Source organism: Brassica rapa, chromosome A01 (assembly GCF_000309985.2).
Source record: "Brassica rapa cultivar Chiifu-401-42 chromosome A01, CAAS_Brap_v3.01, whole genome shotgun sequence".
Taxonomy (NCBI): domain Eukaryota; kingdom Viridiplantae; phylum Streptophyta; class Magnoliopsida; order Brassicales; family Brassicaceae; genus Brassica; species Brassica rapa.
Window position 1 is genome coordinate 5031401 of NC_024795.2, and position 20284 is coordinate 5051684.

General features: G+C 32.1%; 4 protein-coding genes across 5 annotated transcripts; 2 read left to right on the top strand and 2 right to left on the bottom strand.

Moving 5' to 3' along the window:
- Positions 1 to 1276: 1276 nt before the first annotated feature.
- LOC103856300 (F-box protein At4g18380) lies at positions 1277 to 3082 on the top strand. Its single transcript, XM_009133408.3, has 2 exons — positions 1277 to 2577; positions 2730 to 3082. The coding sequence occupies exon 1, from the start codon at positions 1416 to 1418 to the stop codon at positions 2547 to 2549; it is 1134 nt and encodes a 377-aa protein (XP_009131656.1). The 5' UTR covers positions 1277 to 1415; the 3' UTR covers positions 2550 to 2577; positions 2730 to 3082.
- Positions 3083 to 7903: 4821 nt separating this feature from the next.
- LOC103856308 (transcription factor TCP2) lies at positions 7904 to 10611 on the bottom strand. Of its 2 annotated transcripts, XM_033273587.1 has the most exons (4): positions 10430 to 10537; positions 10129 to 10254; positions 9479 to 9577; positions 7904 to 9261 (listed from the first exon to the last, which is right to left on the bottom strand). In XM_033273587.1, the coding sequence occupies exon 4, from the start codon at positions 9233 to 9235 to the stop codon at positions 8159 to 8161; it is 1077 nt and encodes a 358-aa protein (XP_033129478.1). In that variant the 5' UTR covers positions 9236 to 9261; positions 9479 to 9577; positions 10129 to 10254; positions 10430 to 10537; the 3' UTR covers positions 7904 to 8158. The 2 variants fall into 2 exon arrangements, with proteins under 2 accessions (XP_033129478.1, XP_009131682.1); XM_009133434.3 differs by lacking the exon at positions 10129 to 10254 and having other exon boundaries at positions 10430 to 10611.
- Positions 10612 to 13577: 2966 nt separating this feature from the next.
- On the top strand, positions 13578 to 18823 carry LOC103864041. Its single transcript, XM_033286677.1, is given in 4 exon segments — positions 13578 to 13641; positions 17891 to 17931; positions 18023 to 18152; positions 18155 to 18823. Coding segments are annotated over 4 exon segments (465 nt in total). The 3' UTR covers positions 18385 to 18823.
- On the bottom strand, positions 18413 to 20170 carry LOC103856331. Its single transcript, XM_009133443.3, has 3 exons — positions 19309 to 20170; positions 18895 to 19007; positions 18413 to 18636 (listed from the first exon to the last, which is right to left on the bottom strand). The coding sequence occupies exons 1-3, from the start codon at positions 19415 to 19417 to the stop codon at positions 18553 to 18555; spliced, it is 306 nt and encodes a 101-aa protein (XP_009131691.1). The 5' UTR covers positions 19418 to 20170; the 3' UTR covers positions 18413 to 18552.
- Between the last annotated feature and the right edge of the window lie 114 nt (positions 20171 to 20284).

Consider the following 20284-nt stretch of genomic DNA (forward strand, 5'->3'; position numbering starts at 1 on the left):
GGTACTAAATTTTTTTAACTAATACATATATAATAATCAAATTGAATCTGAATTTCCATTTTAACACCTATTAGAACTGAATTGTATAATTTATTATAAAAGAAAAAGAAAAGGAAGAATTTGCCTACGAGTAGACTATAGAGCACTAGGCAAATCCAATTCATTCTCACCAAATGACCTAACGACTTATCATGTGGTACAGCTAAGTCGAAAATCTTATGATAATGCAACTCCATATCATGCCATGAATAATCTTTGTATAAAATAACTATATAACTGTATCTTCTCATCTATTCTTATTTGATTATTGAACACCCACGAAGCATTACAATTATTTGGGTTATTATACCGGTAGAGAATAAATAATCACACAATATAAAAACTAAGAATACGACCAAGAATTGGAGTAAGATGGTTGTATTAATGCAATAGTTTGTTGTGATACTATCAAAAATTCAAATCTGTATAATGCATGTTATATGGTCTTAGGATATTTTGTAGGCTCAGTTAGATTATGCATGGTGAAAATGGTGGATTACGTACCATTTGAAGCTTTCACACAATTTAATGTTTTCTATTGTTTGATAATAGTCTGCAAACATAATTATTTGTATAATATAGCCCATTTATCATAATGTAAGCTTATATTCAAATATATGGATCGTAGAAAATGTTTTTATTACCCACAACATATCATTTGATAAAATATAAATTAGCAAAATTTTCTTACACTGATTATATTATTGAAAATATATTTTATAAATTAAAAGTGTATTTCTGTTTATATTGAATTAGATGTCAAATCATCTCAACCATCGATATTTTTTTTTGCATATTTGTATAACTTATTTGTTTAAAATAATTTATTGAAAAATGGATATTCTAAAATATTTTAATATAACTTGTTTAATTTTTTTGTTACCATATTTATAACATAGATTATCATAAAAAAATAAAACAAATTAAAATTTAAAACTATCCAAGTATGTATCTTAAATTAAATTTTATTAAAAACGATAGTGGTTTTATCTAATCAAATGCCAGTCCCATTTTATTATACGAACTTTCTTATAAAGTTCATCGCAAAATTTTCAGGGTGATCTTTTTCAATACCCGAAAATCAACACACCTACACCTAACTTGAATTCTGTCACTACCCTTCTTGTATTCAGATGATTATAATTAATTATCTCAATCATGTTAAATTAATGAAATCCTCTCTCTGATCTCTTCACGCGTGTCCACACGCGCTATTTCCATTCTTAAATATTCAGACAAGAGACAAAAGAAAAAGAAACTCGTGGATCTAATCAACTCCCTTCCTCTTATATCCTCTCTCTCTCTCTCTCTCTCTCTCAAAGATTCCTTTCCTCTTCTCTTCCATGCGTTATCTCCTCTGATTCTCTCATTCATTCATGGCCGTTATCCACCGTTCAGATCCGCTCTCTCGGATCCACCCGGAACCGCTAGACCCACCCGACTTCTTCGACCACCTCCCCGACTCCATCCTCCTCCTCGTCTTCAACCGCATCGGCGACGTCAAAGCCCTCGGCCGATGCGGCGTCGTTTCCAAGAGATTCCACTCCCTCGTCCCCCAAGTCGAAAACGTCGTCGTTCGCGTCGACTGCGTCATCTCCGACGACGACGATCCCTCCTCCCTCTCCCCCGACAAGCCTCGCTCCTCCGCCTCCCCCTTCTCCGCCATCTTCCGCCTCATCTTCAAGCCTTTACACGCTTTGACGCAGCTCCTCTCCACGAAACGCTCATCATCCTCATCGTCGTCACCGTCTCCTTCCTCGTCGTTGTCCATCACCGGAGGAGGAGAAGACGGAGAGATCGAGCAAGGCGGCGTGACTCACCACTCCCCGACGCAGGTCCTCAAAAACTTCAACGAGATTCGTCTCCTCCGCATCGAGCTTCCCGCCGGCGAGCTAGGCATAGACGACGGCGTTTTGCTGAAATGGCGTGCGGAGTTCGGGTCAACCCTCGAGAATTGCGTCATCCTCGGCGCCTCCTCCGTGGCCACGGACCCTCCTCCTTCCGACGGCGACAGCGCGGCGGCGGCGGTGGAGGACAACGGGAGCATACCGGAGTCGTTCTACACGAACGGAGGGCTGAAGCTTCGTGTCGTGTGGACGATCAGCTCCCTGATCGCTGCCTCCGCGAGGCACTACTTGCTTCAGCCGATCATCGCTGAGCACAAGACGCTTGATAGTTTGGTGCTGACGGATACCGATGGGCAAGGAGTGCTTTGTATGAACAGAGATCAGTTGGAGGAGTTGAGGGTGAAACCGTTGTCTGCTTCTTCGGCTTCTAAGAGGACGCTTGTGCCGGCTCTGAACATGAGACTTTGGTATGCTCCTTCTTTGGAGTTGCCTGATGGGACTGTGTTGAAAGGTGCGACTTTGGTCGCGATTAGACCTAGTGAGTCGAAGAAGGAGGTGTGTGATGTGTCTTGGGTTTCTTCTGCGTTTGATGGGGCTTATGGGGTGGCTGCTAAGATGCTTGTTAAGAGGAGGACTTACTGTCTTGAGATGAACTCGTTCTAAGGTCCAAGAGTTGGAGTATTGTCTTGAGGTATGAATCTTTTGCTTATGAAGTAATTTTGAGTGATCAATTGTTTTGGACCAAATTAGTTTTGATATTAAAAAAAAATATTCAAAATTTATATGTTTCATTGTTGATCAAGAGGGATACAATCTCAATCTTTGCTCTGCTTTGTTTGATAGGTGGATCCTGAAGGCTGGCCAGGTTTTGAATAGAGTGCATAAGATCAGTTTTGTCATTCTCAGATTCACCATTGGGGCACTCTATAGAATTAATGACTCAGTGCTTCTAGTTCCGGCTGCTCAGACACCAGAAACCGCATCAGCTGGCTGCTTTTTTTCTATTTTCAGCTCGCATAGCAATCGTGCAAGAGCAAGTTTCTTATCTTATAAAATCTTCCTCTGTGCATCTTTCTTTCATTATTAATGTTAATATTATTTGTAGGTAAGTGATACAGTTTGATTCTCCCTTGTCTTTATATATTTCTCCCAAGTTGTTAAATAAAATAAAATTGAGAGCAGTTGCAAGTGTTTCATACTTCTGCATCAAAAACCATTGCTATGAGACATAAAAATAAAATATTTATAAATTTTAAAAAACAGAGACCAATATTGATATTTGAGTCTGTTAATCTAACCACAATAGTGTTACAAACTTGTGCTATTTACGTATTAAAGATTGAACTCATAACGAAATTAATATTTTGCTCTTTTAGTCAATCGATTGATTTAAAACCCAAATGAAATGCACCTTGGTCTAAAACCGACTACGCTTGTTAAAATATGTATCGTCATGTGTGTATGTCAGAGTCAGTGTGTGCGTAGTGCACCAAAAAAGTTATGTTTCATCATAACTTATATACAGCAATGTGTACCTAAATGCTTAAAACAATACCATAATATTGAGAATGGTATATTCTATCCCGCTTCACAATATTGGTTACATATGCATATCATATAAAATATGAAGTATATATGTACGTTTGGTCTGCTTGAAAGATATGGATATTGGATACTTCAACAAGAAAGAGCCCACCTGTTTACTTTGGGGCAGGCAAAAGTTTGTGAGTGGGATGAAATTATTGTCCATTAAGTAAATAATAATGTATCAGTATATGTCACATTATACTGTTTCTCTAGTTTAAATAAGTGTTTTTCGTAATCATATCTGATAAAAACATTATTTATTAAAATCATTCACGCGACATAATTTACAGGAGAAAGATGTATATTTTTCCTCTATTTTCGATTGGAGTTTATCTTTGTAAGAAGAGGAAAACAAGTTTTACTTTGCGTTGAAACATATTCGAGATCGAGTTTCATTTACTACTACAAGTTCAACCAACCTAACGCATCGGGTTAAGAACATGTCTCTAACCAAACCTCATTTTGTCGTTTTTTCCTTTTATGGTGACATTTTGTTATTTATGCATAGCTTAAGCTTAAGGTTAGGCAACACGTTGCTTAACTCTGAAACATGAATCGTGTGCAACGATTCATCTAATTTTCTTTGCTTTAACTTTAATAAACATTAGCATCAGCTAAGTTGTAAGAAAAGAAAGATAAACACTACCTTTCTCCCTTGCCAGTTTTTTGTATCAATCACGAACAGATTTGATTGGTGTGGTGTGGTGTGGTGAATATAAAGCTATGTCAAAAGAGACTTTTATTTTAGAAACAACAAAATTAGTGGACTTCTCATTGTGATGTAGAAACAAAAAAACGAAAATAGACACAATTATAGGTGCTTAAAGGCTTGTAGAGAAAAAAAACGAAAGAAATAGATGATTAAAGGCTTCCCGAACATTAAGGCTTTTTCTCCCAAAAGAAGTAAAGTATTAGACAATATATATTATACACAAATTTGGAAATTGACCTCTCCACTCAAAAAACTATATAATTACAAAATAAATTATATTAATTCAAAGCAATGGTTTATTAGTTGGAATATTTGAGTACAGAACATCGGTTAGGCTAAACGACCGATACATCCTAATCCTATTTTAATTTTTCAACGTTTGTAATAGCTATCGATATTTACTCGAGCATACATCTTTTTTTTTTTACTTTTGTACGCTTTGTTATATGGTTTGGAAATCTCTCCACTGTTTACTTTGAACATTGTTAGAGAACTTGATTTTTGGCATTCGTAATTGTCCTACATCTTTGTAGACACCGTTGTATAACTACTCTCCATTTTATTAACTACCAACCCAACCATATAATCCTACTTAGTCACTAACTATAAGCTAACTTTACAAACAATTTTACCCCCTTTTCTTTATTTTCAATACAAATTTAGTGTTTCAACACCTTTATTACAAATTTAGTGTTTCAACACCTTTATTGTAAGGAATTTAGCTTACTTGGTTTGATTTCGTTAGCTAAACTATTATATTGGTAGCTATGAACCACAGTTTCACAGAAATTGCGCCCACCGGATTTGTGGAACAGAAATTGTAGTAATGTAGACAATTTTGTTTTATTACACTTCCTCTTAAAACATGAATCATATATAGCTTTGGCTTATTCTGTTGAAAAACTCCATTAATTCGTTGATCAAATACTGTATCGGGAAGCTAACATTATCTCATTAACTCAGTAGAACATGAGTTGTCTCATGAATAAGATAGCCAAGCAGAAATGGCAATGTCACTGATTACAAAAGTCTACTACCTTAGTTAACTGTATAATCACTCATATTTGAGTTACTGAGATATGAAAAAAAAACAAAAGAGAGGAAACCGAGACAAAGATAATTTTTCTATTAATTTGCCACAAAGCTTATGAATTTTGTGTTGTCTTAGTAAATCAATAATTTAAAGTAGCAATTCTTTCTCTTAAAAAAAAACTAAAAGATAACTCATACATTTCGTATTAAAAATAATCTAATAGCTTTCAAAATTTATAAGACAGATACATATAAAGAAAGACATGTAAAACTTGAGATTATACCCAAAGTGAAGAAATGTAATATAGCTTTCAAAAAAAGAACACATGTAAAACTCAAAACTGATCGATAAGAAAATATAAGGGTTATATATTGGGCTTTTCTTAGGTGGTCTGCAAACACAGAACATTACACTAACCAAACAAGCTTTTAAGGGCTCAACAAATACAAAGGTAGCATGGGCCAAATTTCTAAATTTCTCAATGCATAGTTTTAAAACACGCCAAATTCAAGTGGGGAAAAACGAGAAATATTATGTTTTTTTAATATAAGTCGTTTTAGAATTATCCACACAAATTAAGAAAATCATTAAATTTTTTATACTTTTTAAACAAAAACATTATTAATTATTTACCTAACCACAAATCAACCAATAATAAAATAAAAAGTATATTATCATTGATCATATAACATTAAGTATCGATAAATTTTACATACAAAACCGAAAATGTCATATAATTTAAAACATAAATTTTTTTCTAAAATGAAATATATTAAAAAACGGAAGGAGTATTAATTTTTTTTGTCACAGAAAGTAATATTGATTTTGTTTGTTTTTTTTTTACTAAACATAATTGTAAGTGGTCAACAATAGAGTTGACTCATTTTTGCTCCGACTGGTGATTATGTTGAAGAAAACAAATTATGCTGAAATATTTTTAAATAATTTAAAAGTAGAATCCTTGAGTACCTTGAAATATTCAATATATTTTTGATTTTTCGTTTTCTTCTTTGGTTTGGAACTGAATTACAATTTCATTGGGAAAAAAACAATGTCCCTCTCAAAAGAACCAATTTCGTTTCTATCAAACTTGTTGTCTTCTTTCTTCATTTTTAGTTTGTAATTATGGACCATTCTCTTAATGATAACTTTTTTTATTATATCTTTCAATCATTATGAACGTGATAACATTATTTCAAAAAATAATATGGACCATTTGACTGTCTTCATTCAGCAGATGCAGCAAAGTGTAATAAATTCGAAAAGCATGCCTAAAAGATAAATCAAAATGAATCGAAAACACTTAAAAACGCCTTAATACGAACTAATAAGCGAAATCCTTTTCCCAAAAAGATTTTTGAAGTACACAACTGTTGATACAAAGTCTATACTACTTTTTTAAATTACAAGTAGTTTTATAAAACACTTACATTAAGAAAACTATTACTTTGAAAACTATCATTTAATATGCATTCAATCAATTATAAAAAGTCAACGTAACTTAATTGGTTACACATTTAGAAGTTTCTGTTTTGCCTATAGTGCAAGCCTTTTCTGAGTTTCTCTAATTTTTATTCCATTACGTTTTTCTCATTTTGGAGTTGTGGTTTCTTCTACCTAATAAAACTAGTTTTAAAAAATTTGGTTATACATATTCAATAAATGTAAAAGCTACATTGAACATTTTTAAATATTTATATTTAAAAATAAAAAATTATAAAACTACTTATAAAACAAAGTGAGTATGATTTATAATTTCCAAACAATAGAAACTGTTCAGTAAGATTAATCAGGTGATATGAATCAACTGATTTGACTATTATAATATTTGTTATCTCTTGTATTTAGGCCACTATACTGTTAATTTCTTTCAAGCAAATATACTAAACATATAGTCTTTCACTCTTTTGAAAGTTTTACTCTAGCGAATCCTTTTAAGTTCCCTTTACATGATAAAGCCTCAGAAAACATGAAACACAAGTAAACCAGCTTTACTCTAAATCCCAAAACCACACAAAAGTTGAATGCTAAAATAAATAAACAGCTAAAAGAACATATTAAATAATACTTTGTCTAGTACCCTAAAAGATAGGCTACCCATGTGGGTGCAGAAGATCAAGTAGCACATGAATGAAAAAGTTTATAATACTTACAATAATAAAAACAGATCATAACAAAAATATGAAATTTTGGGAATAGCCATTGATGAAGAGAACAGCTGTCAAAATGGGGAAGATATATCATATACTATTATATAGATATATATAAATTGATGTATATCGAGAGAGAGACAGACAAGAAGAAAGAGATGAGAGATGCTAAGGAAGAAGGGAACCAAACATAGAGCATAACAGGAGACAGATCATTTTAATTTTCACTCTCTTCAGTGCATAATGGTCATTGTCCTAATTTTTCAGTTTCATTTATCTATCATAAAAATTATTTATTTCTACACATCCATTTTTATAAGACTGATGTCTCTCCATTAAAAGGATCCATCAATAATTTTACTTCTGCTATTTGATTTGATTCAATCTAGTACCCTTAAAAGGATCGCCCTATTACCTTGAGTCTTTGACCTATGCTTGTTTCATGAATACTAGTATCTTTTGTACTAAAACAATTAACTAAAGAGAAAATAAAAATAAACTCTATTGTTTGCTCCAAAAATAATAAAACTCAGTATAAATGATAAAACTAGAATTATGAAGCCACAAACAAAATTCTATTATCACAAATACAACATTACAAACCCAATCTGAAAAGATTTCCAAATTAGACCATCGTATCAAACAGATTTAACACACACATTGAGAGGATGATGATGATCCGAAAGATAAACCAAGAGGAGCGAGATTTGACATTTGGGTGATAAATAAAAGCAAGAAAAGAAAAAAAACAAAGAAACTCAAACAAAAGATGCAAATGGTAACAGTATCATCAGTTCTTGCCTTTGCCCTTTTGGTCTGAGTTTCTGCATCCATTTTCATAATAAAGCTGAAACTGGTGACTGTTGGGGTGGTGATTCTCTGCAGGCAGTGCACCGAACAAGAACTGTGGACCTCCACCACCTTCTGATGATGAAAACCTCTGCAGATTAGCGAGAAAAGACTGCTGCTGATGATGGTTTGATGAATTGGACTGAAGGGTCCCCCTGTTGAAACCACTGAACCCGGCGGTTCCGGCGGCGGAGGTGGTCGACGACATGTTGAAATCAAGATTGAACGCTCCACCGCCGTTGGATCCTGCCGGAGAAATCAGATGGTCGGGAACGAAGGAAAACTCTTGAGGATGATGATGATGGTCGGAGAAAGGGTGAGCACTTGTTTGAATCGGGAAATGGGTTTGACCCGACCCGAGTATCAAACCCGAGGTTAAATACTCCATTTGAGCAGGCGATGAAGAAGTAGCCATCCATTGCCGGTTTACGTTAACCGGATCCGAACCGGAATTCAACAGATCGGTGAAGGAACCAGTGTGGTCTCTCTCCTTGGTCTCTTTGGCTGTTCTCTCTCTAGCTCTCTCCCTAGCTTTATCCCTTAGCTCCGATCTCGAAAGAGACAGACCAGAAGAGTTCTTGCTCGTGTCCGAATTGCTACTACAAGCCGATTTAGCCGCCGCAGCAGTTACTGTCTGGTTCTGGTTCTCGTCATCGGTCATCGGGAAATTCGTGTTGTTGAGGGAAGGAAGCTCGGAGATGGAATCTTCCGCGGCTTTGATTAGCCACTCGACGGCTTTGCTCGGCTGATCGAGACCTAACCGGTCTTGAAGGTCGTAGAACTGAAGAGCGGTTGAGACTGATAACCGGACACGCCGGTCACGTGGGCCTTTGGAAGTCCAGACTTTGCTGTGTCTATCTTTGCCACCCGAAGCTCGCGAAACCCTAATTATCCGGGAAGAGTTGTGATGCCACCTGCTTAACCGGTTGCTGTTGTTGTTGTTATCCACCACGTCTCCATTGTTGTTAGTCTTCATCAGATCTCCAATTATAACATCATCTCCGGTTTTAGGAAACATCTCACCAATATTCTCATGCCTAAAAGCTTTTCCCCCAAAACAATTTAAAAATCGAGACTTTAGGGTTTTTTCTTGGGATTTAAAGAAGGAATTTTTTTTGGTTTTGTTTACACACTGTATTTTGTAAGCATTGATGGTGAAAAAAAAAACACTCAGAGGAAAAAACAAAAGCCAAAACAAAACAATTTAAAAGTTTTGTTTTTTTTTTTTCTTTCTTTTAATTTAGGGTTTTCGATATTTCACCATCAAAGTCAGTAGTAGATACAGCTTCGTTTAAGCTTGTCTGCAAGCTGTTGCAGAGTCATCAAAAGCGCTGTCTGAAATGATTTCAGCCCACGAGCCCTGCAATAAGAAGACGAAACAAAAACTAAGAAACTGTCTCATCATCATAAGAATTTTACCTATAAAAATAAAATCTCTATCATAAGAACAAATCTCTACATATATATATCATATATCTATGTGTTTAATTATGTTACATCCTTATCTACTTTTTAAAGAGAAGACTTTCATCATATATACATAATTAAGATATTAGCTATTCTGATTCGAAGATATGTTCTAGATCTGACAGGCAGGTTAAATAAAAAGATGATTTTGATTAAATAGGTTTAATGTTGATAATGCAAAAGATATTCAAAGAACAGCTACAAGGAAGATCAGAAGCTAATGATAAATTAGCTACTAAATTTCGATGAAACAGCAACTTTCGGCTGAAGCAATTATCAATGGAAACTTTAAAGATAACAAGACAAAAAAAAATACAGGAGTCGAGTTCAATGATCTATTTAAAAGTTTGGTGTTTCGTACACAAATACTAATCAATTAAGCTGTTTCTTGGTTACCAACAAGAAGATAAATTAAATTAAATTAAAAAAGGAAATCATTATTACTGTAGTGTTCTGGATTCTTTGCAGATCGTTGGACTCTAGATGAAACAGGTGTCAAGCTCTCTTGCTTGATTGTAAAAACAATATCATGTACACATAACGCTTCTTTCTAATTTGAATTTAGCTTTCCTGGTTTAGAAATTCTCATCAGGAAATCTGAATCATGGATCTATAATTGTTTTTTTTTCAGAATCAAGACTGAAAAATAACAAAATTAAAGTTATTTATCTGATAAAGATTAAGTTCTTTTTGTTTGGGAAAGATCGAAACTTTGGTGAATAGTATAAGAGAATTTGAGACTTACAGAAACAGATGAGCTTTGAGCTGAGTTTAGTAGGTTGCGTGAAAGAGGACTAGGGTTTTAGGGATTGTAAGAAAAAAATAGTTTTAGAAATAAAAATCCGAGAAAATTGGAATTTCTTTGATGGTGATTTAAAGGAGTGATAATCCGATGGAGAGAGAGAGAAATCAATCTTGTATCTTTATTCCCATTTTTGCCCCTTATTAAATGACCTTTTCACTGGATTGCCACATTCATCATCTATAAAATATCTGAACTAAATTATAGTCCTTAGAATTAGTTCGTATTTAGAATTTAAATTTAATTTAAATTTAATTTTGATTACTTTTTGTTAATTTAGATGGATTTAATAATTTATTCAAGATAACAAATTTTTTGTCTGGATTTGGCATTAAACAGAGACAACAACAGTTACATGCTATGGAGTTTTTCTTTTAGTGAAATTGAGAAAATAAAAAGGTGAACAAAAACAAAATTGAGAAAATAAATGTGATACAAAACAAAATCAATTCAATGAGAGGTAAATAAACCATCGATGTGGGTAAATTATCTGCAAATAAAAAGAAAGTATTAAGAAAATATTGAAAAGCTTAGAAAAATATGGTGTTTTTTAATATGGTGTTTTTCTAATAACTTTCACACATAATTTAACATTTTGGACCACACAGAATTTTGGTCTTTAACCACTAAATAACAAAAATACATGAGTGCAAGGACATTACGTTTAACGAAATAAATGTGATTTATTTGGTAATTTGTGTTGTTGGTGTTTGGGTGATCTCTTACCATCACGCATAATTAGTTTATACAACTTTATTGTAATTTGTTTAATATGATCGATTAGATTAACTTTTAAGAATATTTTGGGTTTGTGGTTTAATCATCTAAGTAAACTAAAGGATAAGACCATGCACCATAATATTCGTAGTAGATTGGCGTCGTAATCAGATTGTCGAATTCGAGATTGGTTGAGTGGTCATACATATCAAATAGTTTAACTGGAATGGTCACTTCCCGGAACATGTTTTATTAGTTTTCAATATAATAATTATTTTAAATAATACAATATTAGATGACTAAATATAATACGGAAAATGACAAAGTTATAAATTATCTATGTCATCATTTGCTAACTGTAAATTAACAAAGTTTTAAGAAAATTATGTATTGTAATCACAAAATATAGTAAAAACTCTATAAATTAATAAAGTTGAAACTTTAATAAAAAAAATTTCAGCTACTTTGATCATTTATTATTTTATATAATTATTAGTTTATATTTATTTTTTAGATTTATATATTTTGAAGTATGTTTCCATGTAAAAATAAGGAAATACTTAATTTACGGTATATTTATTGATTAAATTTTACAGAAACAAATTTTATGTTATTATTATTCGATTATTCAACATATTAAAAATGTAATGTAATGTAGATGCATTTTTAGGTGTAAAATGACAAACTAACAACAATATATTTAGAAAAAAATAGAAAAGTAAAAATAGATTTCAATGTGAAAAAACCAGATTATACAATACATTGTTTACATCTATATAAACTTTAAATATATTAGTTATTATTTATGTTTAAAGTGGGACTATATATTTACACAACTTAAAAAAAATTATTATCTTATCGAATTATGTCATATTTAGCTCTTTCAACCTATGACTAAAGAAATTTATTAATTTATCATATTTATTAATATATCGAGTATTTATTTACTGAGTTTCTACCGAATTAGAGAATACATTAAACCGAATTTTGAATTTGGGTCTGATCAAAACTTACGTCAACATTTAAGATATAAAAATTATTTTCCTTGTATTTGCAAAACTTAGTGATGATATTTAGCTTCAACATTATATTTATGCAAATAAACTTATAACATACTCCTTTTTGCAACATGCATATGTATTCATACACAGATAAGCAATCATAGTAGGGGGAATTTTATATACAGATATACTTATAACCTAAATTTTTTTTTTTTTTTTTGTCATCTACTTATAACCTAAATTATGATAATCACATTTAAGTAAATGCAAATCAGATGAGATAAGCAAGCATCAAAGTATACACATATAATTAAAAAAAATTCATAAATATTTTAAATAGAAATGACTAAATTACGGGAAAGGAGACGTATAGTATTTAAGGAATCTGAAAGCTATTAAAGTATTTTTTTTCTTTTAAAAAACTTTATATATTTCTTTTTCGACTAAGCTAATCATATTGATCAAGAATACAGACCCATATTCGGCTATTCCCACATCACACCACTTTAGCTCATGGAATACTCACGTATACATTAACTAAAGAATAATTAAACGTTTGTTTGCACTCGCAATGTGAATCCTACTATATAAAAAGTATTATTTTAAGAGTTTTTAAAGGGTGCCACATAAGCATAAATATTCTCCACCAATCATTTTATCATGTCATCACGAAATGGACCTCAAACACAAGATATCCAGCCCATAAGTAAATGTTTGTTGGCTTTAGTAGCCCAAACCTAATTCTAAGACTATTCCACCGTAACGAAAAGAAATGAATATAGTGCTGCTTAAAATATTCAACCAATCATATCAAACTACATTATTAAAAACCTTTTTTTTTTGTCACTGAAAACCTATATCTCTTGATTAAAACTTTTGGATTTCTCGATCTCTTTCACGACAACAGAAAAAAAAAAACAGCTAACATTTAATATTACTCATCAGCGATGATTTTAATGACGATCCTCTTTTAAAAAGCTCACAAAACCGTTTCTTTCACAATCTAATCAACAAACTAAAACCTCTCCCAAAAACCTCTGAAATCCAATCATAGCTTCAAAAGATATGTGCTACTTATTTCTTTCGGGGATATCTTAGTCATACGGATCCTTTTTCGGCCAGTTTAATATTTAGTTTGATATTATTTAGTTACGACTGCGGGGGAATATAGAGAAGACTGAACCGCAGAGGAGCAGAGTGGAGACCAAACCGAGGAGCAAAGAAGAGATTGGACTTCATTGGAGTAGAGAGGAGACTGGACTGCGACCACCGAGGAGACGACCGTATATGAGACTGAACTACTACACCGCCTTGCGCCACAGGAGAAGAGAAGGCCAGCGAGGAGATGACGAGAGGAGAAAGCCAGCGAGAAGATGACTGGAGAAGAGACTACGCTTTACACCAGCGGAGAAGAAATAGGAGATGAGGATTGCAAAGGTGACGAAGAGATTGACAGATCGGAGAAAGATGAGAAAAAAAAAATTAAGAGATAAGACCGACAGATCTGGAGCGATATGAGATACAGAAAAATAAAATATCAAATGCAAAGCATTGTATTCATTAGATCAAACTTCTATCAACGGCTCAGATTATAAACTGAGCAATCCTCACCTTCCTATTACATTGGCTAATAACAATCCACCTTTCTTGCTTCTTCCTTCTTTTTTTTGTCGGGACCTTTCTTACTTATTTTAAAAATTATATATATATATATATATTTGTTATATTTTGGATTTATGGTTATGATTTAATTTCAATAATTAAAAATTTTAAGTTTACAGGTTAAGTTTATGATTAATTTAAAGTTTGGGATTTTGGGAATATGGTTAATTTGGGTTTTGGGAATATGGTTTGGGGTTTAGGTGATAGGATTTGGGGTTTAAGACTAAAGGTCATGGTTTTCAAAAAAATTAAGTTCTTAATTTATGATTAAAATGATCAGATTTAAATTTTTATTAGTGGTATAAAAGGAAGGATTTAACTTAAGATTTAAAGTAAGGATTTAACTTAAAGTAAAGATATGGGAGTTGATAAATAAAGTTTGTTGTCAAGTTTAGGGTTTGAGATTGATTGGAAAAACAGATTTATAAACTTATAACTTTTTATAATGAGTAGATCTTAGTTTCTTTTCTGTTTAGGGCTTATAGTTAAGATTTAAATTTTTTTTATTCAAGGTTTGTGTGTATATATAATAAATATATTTTGATTTTAAAATATAGAGTAACATAAATCGCGACAACTAAAATCTCTACCTAATTCATAGCTAATTAGCTATAGAAAAACTACGAAATTCATTCGTCGCTATATAGCTACGGACCGCTACGATTTTGCTATAAATTTAGCTTAAACGTAAAATTATGTGTTCCGTCGCCATCTCTCACCGATTCTGTAGCTAATAAATTTGTTATGTGACTCGGCGTGGGATTGCAAGGATTTAAATGTTAAGTAACCTCATAATTGCTATCTAGAAATTTATGTGTTGCAAGGACCATTTATGTGTTGCAAATTTATGTTTTACAATCTTAATTGATCCTCAAATTTAGTTAAGGATTTAAACGTGGGATTGTAACACATAAACGGGTGATCCATGAAAGAATAAAACAGTTAAAAGATTATTTGAGGCATTGGAAAAAAAAACAACAAAGGATGAGGTTGAATCCATCTAAGCCTCTTCGAAAATCTTTTAACCTCTTTTCAGTACCAAAACAATTGAGATTATTGCTTACAAATCAAATCTATATTTTTATTATTTGTAGTCTAGCCAAACGCTATATCTCACAGCCTCACATAATTGATTTTATCATAGGTGTGTGATAAATGATTCTTTGTGATTCTGCCTCTTTGTTTGTTACTTACCATTCTCTGTATTTTTTTCATTCATTTTTTTTTAAATCTCAAGTATCCTTTTAATTTTTTTGTTTTATCATCAGATTATATGTTTGCTTTTTTTAAAGTAATACATAAATATTGAAGAAAATATTTTGAATACATTATTCATAACCATTTTCATAAGAAGAATTCAAAAATTAAAAAGATGGGCTACATAAAAGTTTACTAAAATTTATGCAACAAACTATTCTAAATTAATTTATTTCTGTAATATATATAGTTAAATTAATCACAAAATAAAAATACTCAAATATATATTTCTAAAACAAATTCAAACATATCATGTTACAAAGTAATCAAAATAAAATTTTAATCGTAAAGATGTAATCCGCGCGTAGAAACTAGTAACTTTTAATATGCGATAGTTAAGTATGATTTGTGGAGTTTAATAAAGTACTAGTAATTAAGTGTTACGAAAATAAAAATTATAAAGTAGTAATTAAGAATAAACGAAGCAAAAGGAGGAGCAAGTGGTTCACGACGGGGTCGAGAGCACGTGTCGCTGTCTTAACGGAGACTTGCTGACTTCTCGATCACTGTTTCCTTTACCACACCATTGCACGTGTCTGCTTCTTGGTCACCCAAATTTCTGCTTAATCTCTATTACATTTTCGAGTTTATTTTTCTTTTCGGCTTCTGATGCTCCAATTCCTTTTTGATGAACTACATTCCTAATCTACACAACAAAAAGTTAATAAGGTATATACAACAAAGTTTTATAACTTAGAATTTGGTTTCTTCTTTGCTCGTTTGTATCAACCTTATTGACTACAAGTACAATATAAGGATTTAGTTTTCATTCATTATGTAATTTGTTAGGTGAATTAGCCGATGTACATATTAAATAAAAAACTAAGAAATTAACCATATGCATTATATTGCTATGGAAAAGTGATGTGAATTTTTGTTACTAGATTGGACAATATTGTTTTTGTGTGTGAGAGAGAGAGATAAATTTTCAAATGTATAATTGTTAAGAAACACATTATAGTGATCATAACCTCAGTTTTTAGATTTTGGAGACTATAAATAATTTATTAAGAGTTTTAGTGAATTTTTTTCACAAACTTAGAGATCTTTATTTATAATTAAAAAAAGGCATTAGTCGAATGTTTCAGACTATACGTCTATACTTAAGCCTATGACCTACTTTGATTGTGATAGTATAAAATGTGAAAAAGAAAACTAAAATAACATACATCATCTTTTTTTTTTTAATTATGGTATCCTCAATAAAATATATATAGCTAAATTGTATTAATTATCTAAACTCGAGAAAGTTTTTTTATTTAAACTCGAGAAAGTATAATAACAGTTATGAAAATGTTGCAAGGTTACATAATATATTTATATATTTTAAGCCATTTGTCAAAAAAAAAGGGTTACATTAGTATATTACTATATTTAAAGAATACAATTAGAGTATTGGTGAATTACTAAATAACCTATTATAAACAAATAGAAAATAAAAATAATGCATGATCTGAATCCTACTAGATTCGTAATGTAGTGGTACTGTTTTGACCACAGTTAGTGATGTGATGTTATGATTTTATAAACAGCCTTTTACTGCACATGTACTATTTTCTGGTCTTTGCCACTATGTGCGTTACGTACTGCCCTGCGCAAAAATAAAACATGTTAACTATTTCATGACACTTTTTTTTTTTTTGTAAACTACATTTTCTTTTCTTTTCTGACATAAAAAATCGAACAAAAAATTTAAGTGCAATAATTGGTATATATATTTAAATAGTGAAACTAAATTTGAACTAAATCAGATTTACAATTTTCGTAAATTAAGGATTTTTGTATTCTAAAATGTCCAAATCAAAGATAACACCTTTCCAAATTGATTTAGAGATTATCATAAATAACTGGGTCAAGTATGTCATTAATTATTAGAGACATTAAAATATAAGTGAAGTTGATGTCCTTTTAAAATGGACCATTAATGAATCTAGTGGGTCATGACTCATGATTAATTTTGTCCATTAAGTTTCTTGCTCTAAATGGAATAAACTCTAATTGTGATTCGGAAAATAGGTCCACCCAGAGGTATATTACCTTTCTATTATTAGATTAACAATAATTAATTTAGTATTACCCATTCCATGTAAATTACTTCAAACTAGTCTAGGAACTAAACTTGATTTTTTATTGGTTATATCTCTAACAATCAATCATGGAAGGACCACAAAATACACCCATATTTGTTTTTGCAACATCTATGTAATTTATATATAATCTTAGTTAAAGTGAGTTCTAAGTCATGTTTCCATCTGAGGTTTAAAATTATACTACAATTAAAGGAGACAAAATGACACCAAAATTAATTAATTAAATGAGAAGAAAGAAAATGTAATTTAACTGAATTTTTGAGGAGATTTATATTAAAATGATAAATTAATTGTTATTCAAACTTTAAATTTAAAAATTCATTTCACGTATACGATTATTGAACTTTTCATTTCATAAACAATTCTGAAATACAATGTTGTTGTAAATATTTTAAATTGTGAATTTTTAAACGAATTTAAATTGTTTGGACATAGTTACAAAAATAAAAATCTAAATCTCATAGTTTTAAACGAAATTTTAGAATTATTTAACAAAAATCACATTAAACTCTCTAATTCATATAAAACTCAGTAAAACTGTGTCCAATTCGTATAATAGTTTTGCTATAAACATATGTTTCCATTTTGCTTAAAAAAATTATTAAATTTATTACTAGATTGTTTATAGTTCCTAAAATTTCAGTGCATCTGGTCTCTACTCCAAAAACTGTCTGCAGTCGCTGAAACGTCAAACACTAGCGTCTGGTGCCTTGCGTTGGTTTGGTTTGGTTTGATTTACTGCCGTTTGTATGTCCACCCTTATTGGAAGATACTTAAACTCATTAGCCTCCTCAACATTTAAATCCTAGGACGAATATGGAGACAAGGTTTTAAAATGTTTGCAGAAACCACCCTTCCTCTTTATCTTCGACCTCAATGATCTCTGGTACACGAGCTTGAATGATCTGATCTCGAGTTCCGATGGCTTTGGTTCGTTGTTTTTCACCACTTACAATCACAAGGCAGGTTTCTCTTGTTGGAAATGGATTCTTCAAACATAGCCATTCGAAATGAGCTCGTGAAAAGAGCAGCTTCGATGCGTCTTCAGTCTTCTACGATTGTATCTGCTACTGACACCAACTGGTTTAAGAATTTCTGTTTGAAGGCAAAGCATCAGGCGGCTGCTTGTCTCAGACCGGTCTACCGGATTCTAACGTTTGGTTTTAGCTAAGAGATGTAATAGAAAGGGTGATCCCATCTTGTAAATGTGTAAATACTTAGATAAACAATCAGACAAATTTTTCAAGCTTTTTCACTGCCATCTAAAAATATGAGAACTGATCTATCAACATCATTATTCATCGTAGAACTAAGCATCATACAAGTGTTTTTCTCATATTTAACGTTTTTTCTTAGCTCGTTTGGAAGAAGTCCTCAACGTCTCTTTTCTCACATCATCTGTAGCTTTTGTGTCCAGAAACGGCTGCACACACAAAAAAAAAAGAGAGAGGGCAAAATCAACACAGGTTACAAGTTACAACACGTGAATCTAAGCCTTTTAAGCACACTTTGTTTTGCCACTGATGAGTTTCACCAATTTGGTCCCAAACACTGGTTTTACAACTTAAACATGTATGCTAACAAGTTCATACAAAAACAATGGGAACATAGGAAGAAACAAACGTGCTCTACTGGTCCTATTCTTCATAAAGAATAGAGAGTGAGACAAGATTGTTCAAACCTCGTCCTTTCTCTTTTGGAGGTCAAGAAGTTCTCGGCAATAAGCAAGACACTCAGCCTGGTAAGCTGCAGCTAAATCCTTAATCAAAGCTTTCCTCTTGATGATCCCAACCACTTTCACAACAACAGAGAGAGAGAGAGAGAGAGAGAGTCAAGAAAGCATTTTTTTTAGCAAAAACACAGAGCAAGCTGGTGAATGAATCATGATCCTAAACACATTAATGAATGTTCTAATCAATCAATTGCAGATCTGATTCTCTAACTATCAAAGCTAAAGTTACGATCTTTCGAAAACCCAACAGCAAAAGGAACGACCTTTGGGTACAATTAACAATGGCGGAGAGGAAGGAGTAGAAAGCAAACCCTAGAAATCAATTTGATGTTGCAGAATAAATTGGGGAAATTAGAGAATTACTTCGACTAGGATCGAATGTAGCCGGCGGGGGATCTTCGGGTTTTGATGGAGGTTCCGGCGGAGAGGGACGAGTAGGTTCCGGTGTAGTTCGCTTCTCTTCTTCCGCCATTGAAGGAGTTTCTTTTCCTCACAGAGTTTTTTTCTTCTTTTTTTGCTTTTTGTTTATAAATGTAAACCTTCAATTTCCATTTGTCACTCACCACCATGATGTAACTTTGAAATATACTTTTTGACAAAAATAAAATATAATTAAAATATCTGAATATGTAATTTTCTTACAAATGTACGTGTTAGTCTATAGTGGACTGCATAATACAATTTACATCTAAATTTAGTATAACTAGATTTTGCTGTAAAGAAAACACCTAAAAATAGTGTAGTTGATTTATTTTATTCTGGGTGTGTCTTGAACCTCTTCTAAGTTTGGCACAAGATATTGTTAAGAGACTAACTGGTGTCTTTATATTTTTAGATATTTGACATTTTACCATTTTTATATAACCGTAGTAAAGTCTTATTAATCTTCTCTGTGTATATATAAACCAATAATCAGATCTTACACACAACACCTTAATCTTCTTTTTGTTTTCTCTGCCCATTTCAAGACGTCAAGAAAACTTATATTAAATCACAAAACTTTTAAAATTGCATCGTTATATGGCGAATGAGATGAGGTTTATTCAGACATGGGGAGAGGTGGCACCTTCATTATCTCATCGGATTCAGCAGAGACGATTATCGAGAAGCAGTTCGCAGCCTAAGTTGGAGACTATTTTTGAAGAAGGATGTGATAGTTTTGCAGTTCAAGCGCCAAAACGGATTGTCATCTTTCTACCTCTTCTCCTCTCAATAATTTTGTACTTTTTCTTGTACAAGACTATTAAAGACTATTGATTGCTGCCCTTTAATTTGTAATTTGGGTGTGTTGTTAATAACAAAGAACTCTCCATTGTTTTAAGGTTAAAAGGGAGTTAAG

Coding starts and splice junctions, on each gene's coding strand:
- LOC103856300 (XM_009133408.3), top strand. CDS start 1,416: ATGGCCGTTATCCACCGTTCAGATCCGCTCTCTCGGATCCACCCGGAA.
- LOC103856308 (XM_009133434.3), bottom strand. CDS start 9,235: ATGTTTCCTAAAACCGGAGATGATGTTATAATTGGAGATCTGATGAAG.
- LOC103856331 (XM_009133443.3), bottom strand. CDS start 19,417: ATGGCGGAAGAAGAGAAGCGAACTACACCGGAACCTACTCGTCCCTCT. Junction 19,008..19,308: donor TACATTCGATCCTAGTCGAA/GTAATTCTCTAA, acceptor TTGTTGTGAAAG/TGGTTGGGATCATCAAGAGG. Junction 18,637..18,894: donor TCCAAAAGAGAAAGGACGAG/GTTTGAACAATC, acceptor TTGTGTGTGCAG/CCGTTTCTGGACACAAAAGC.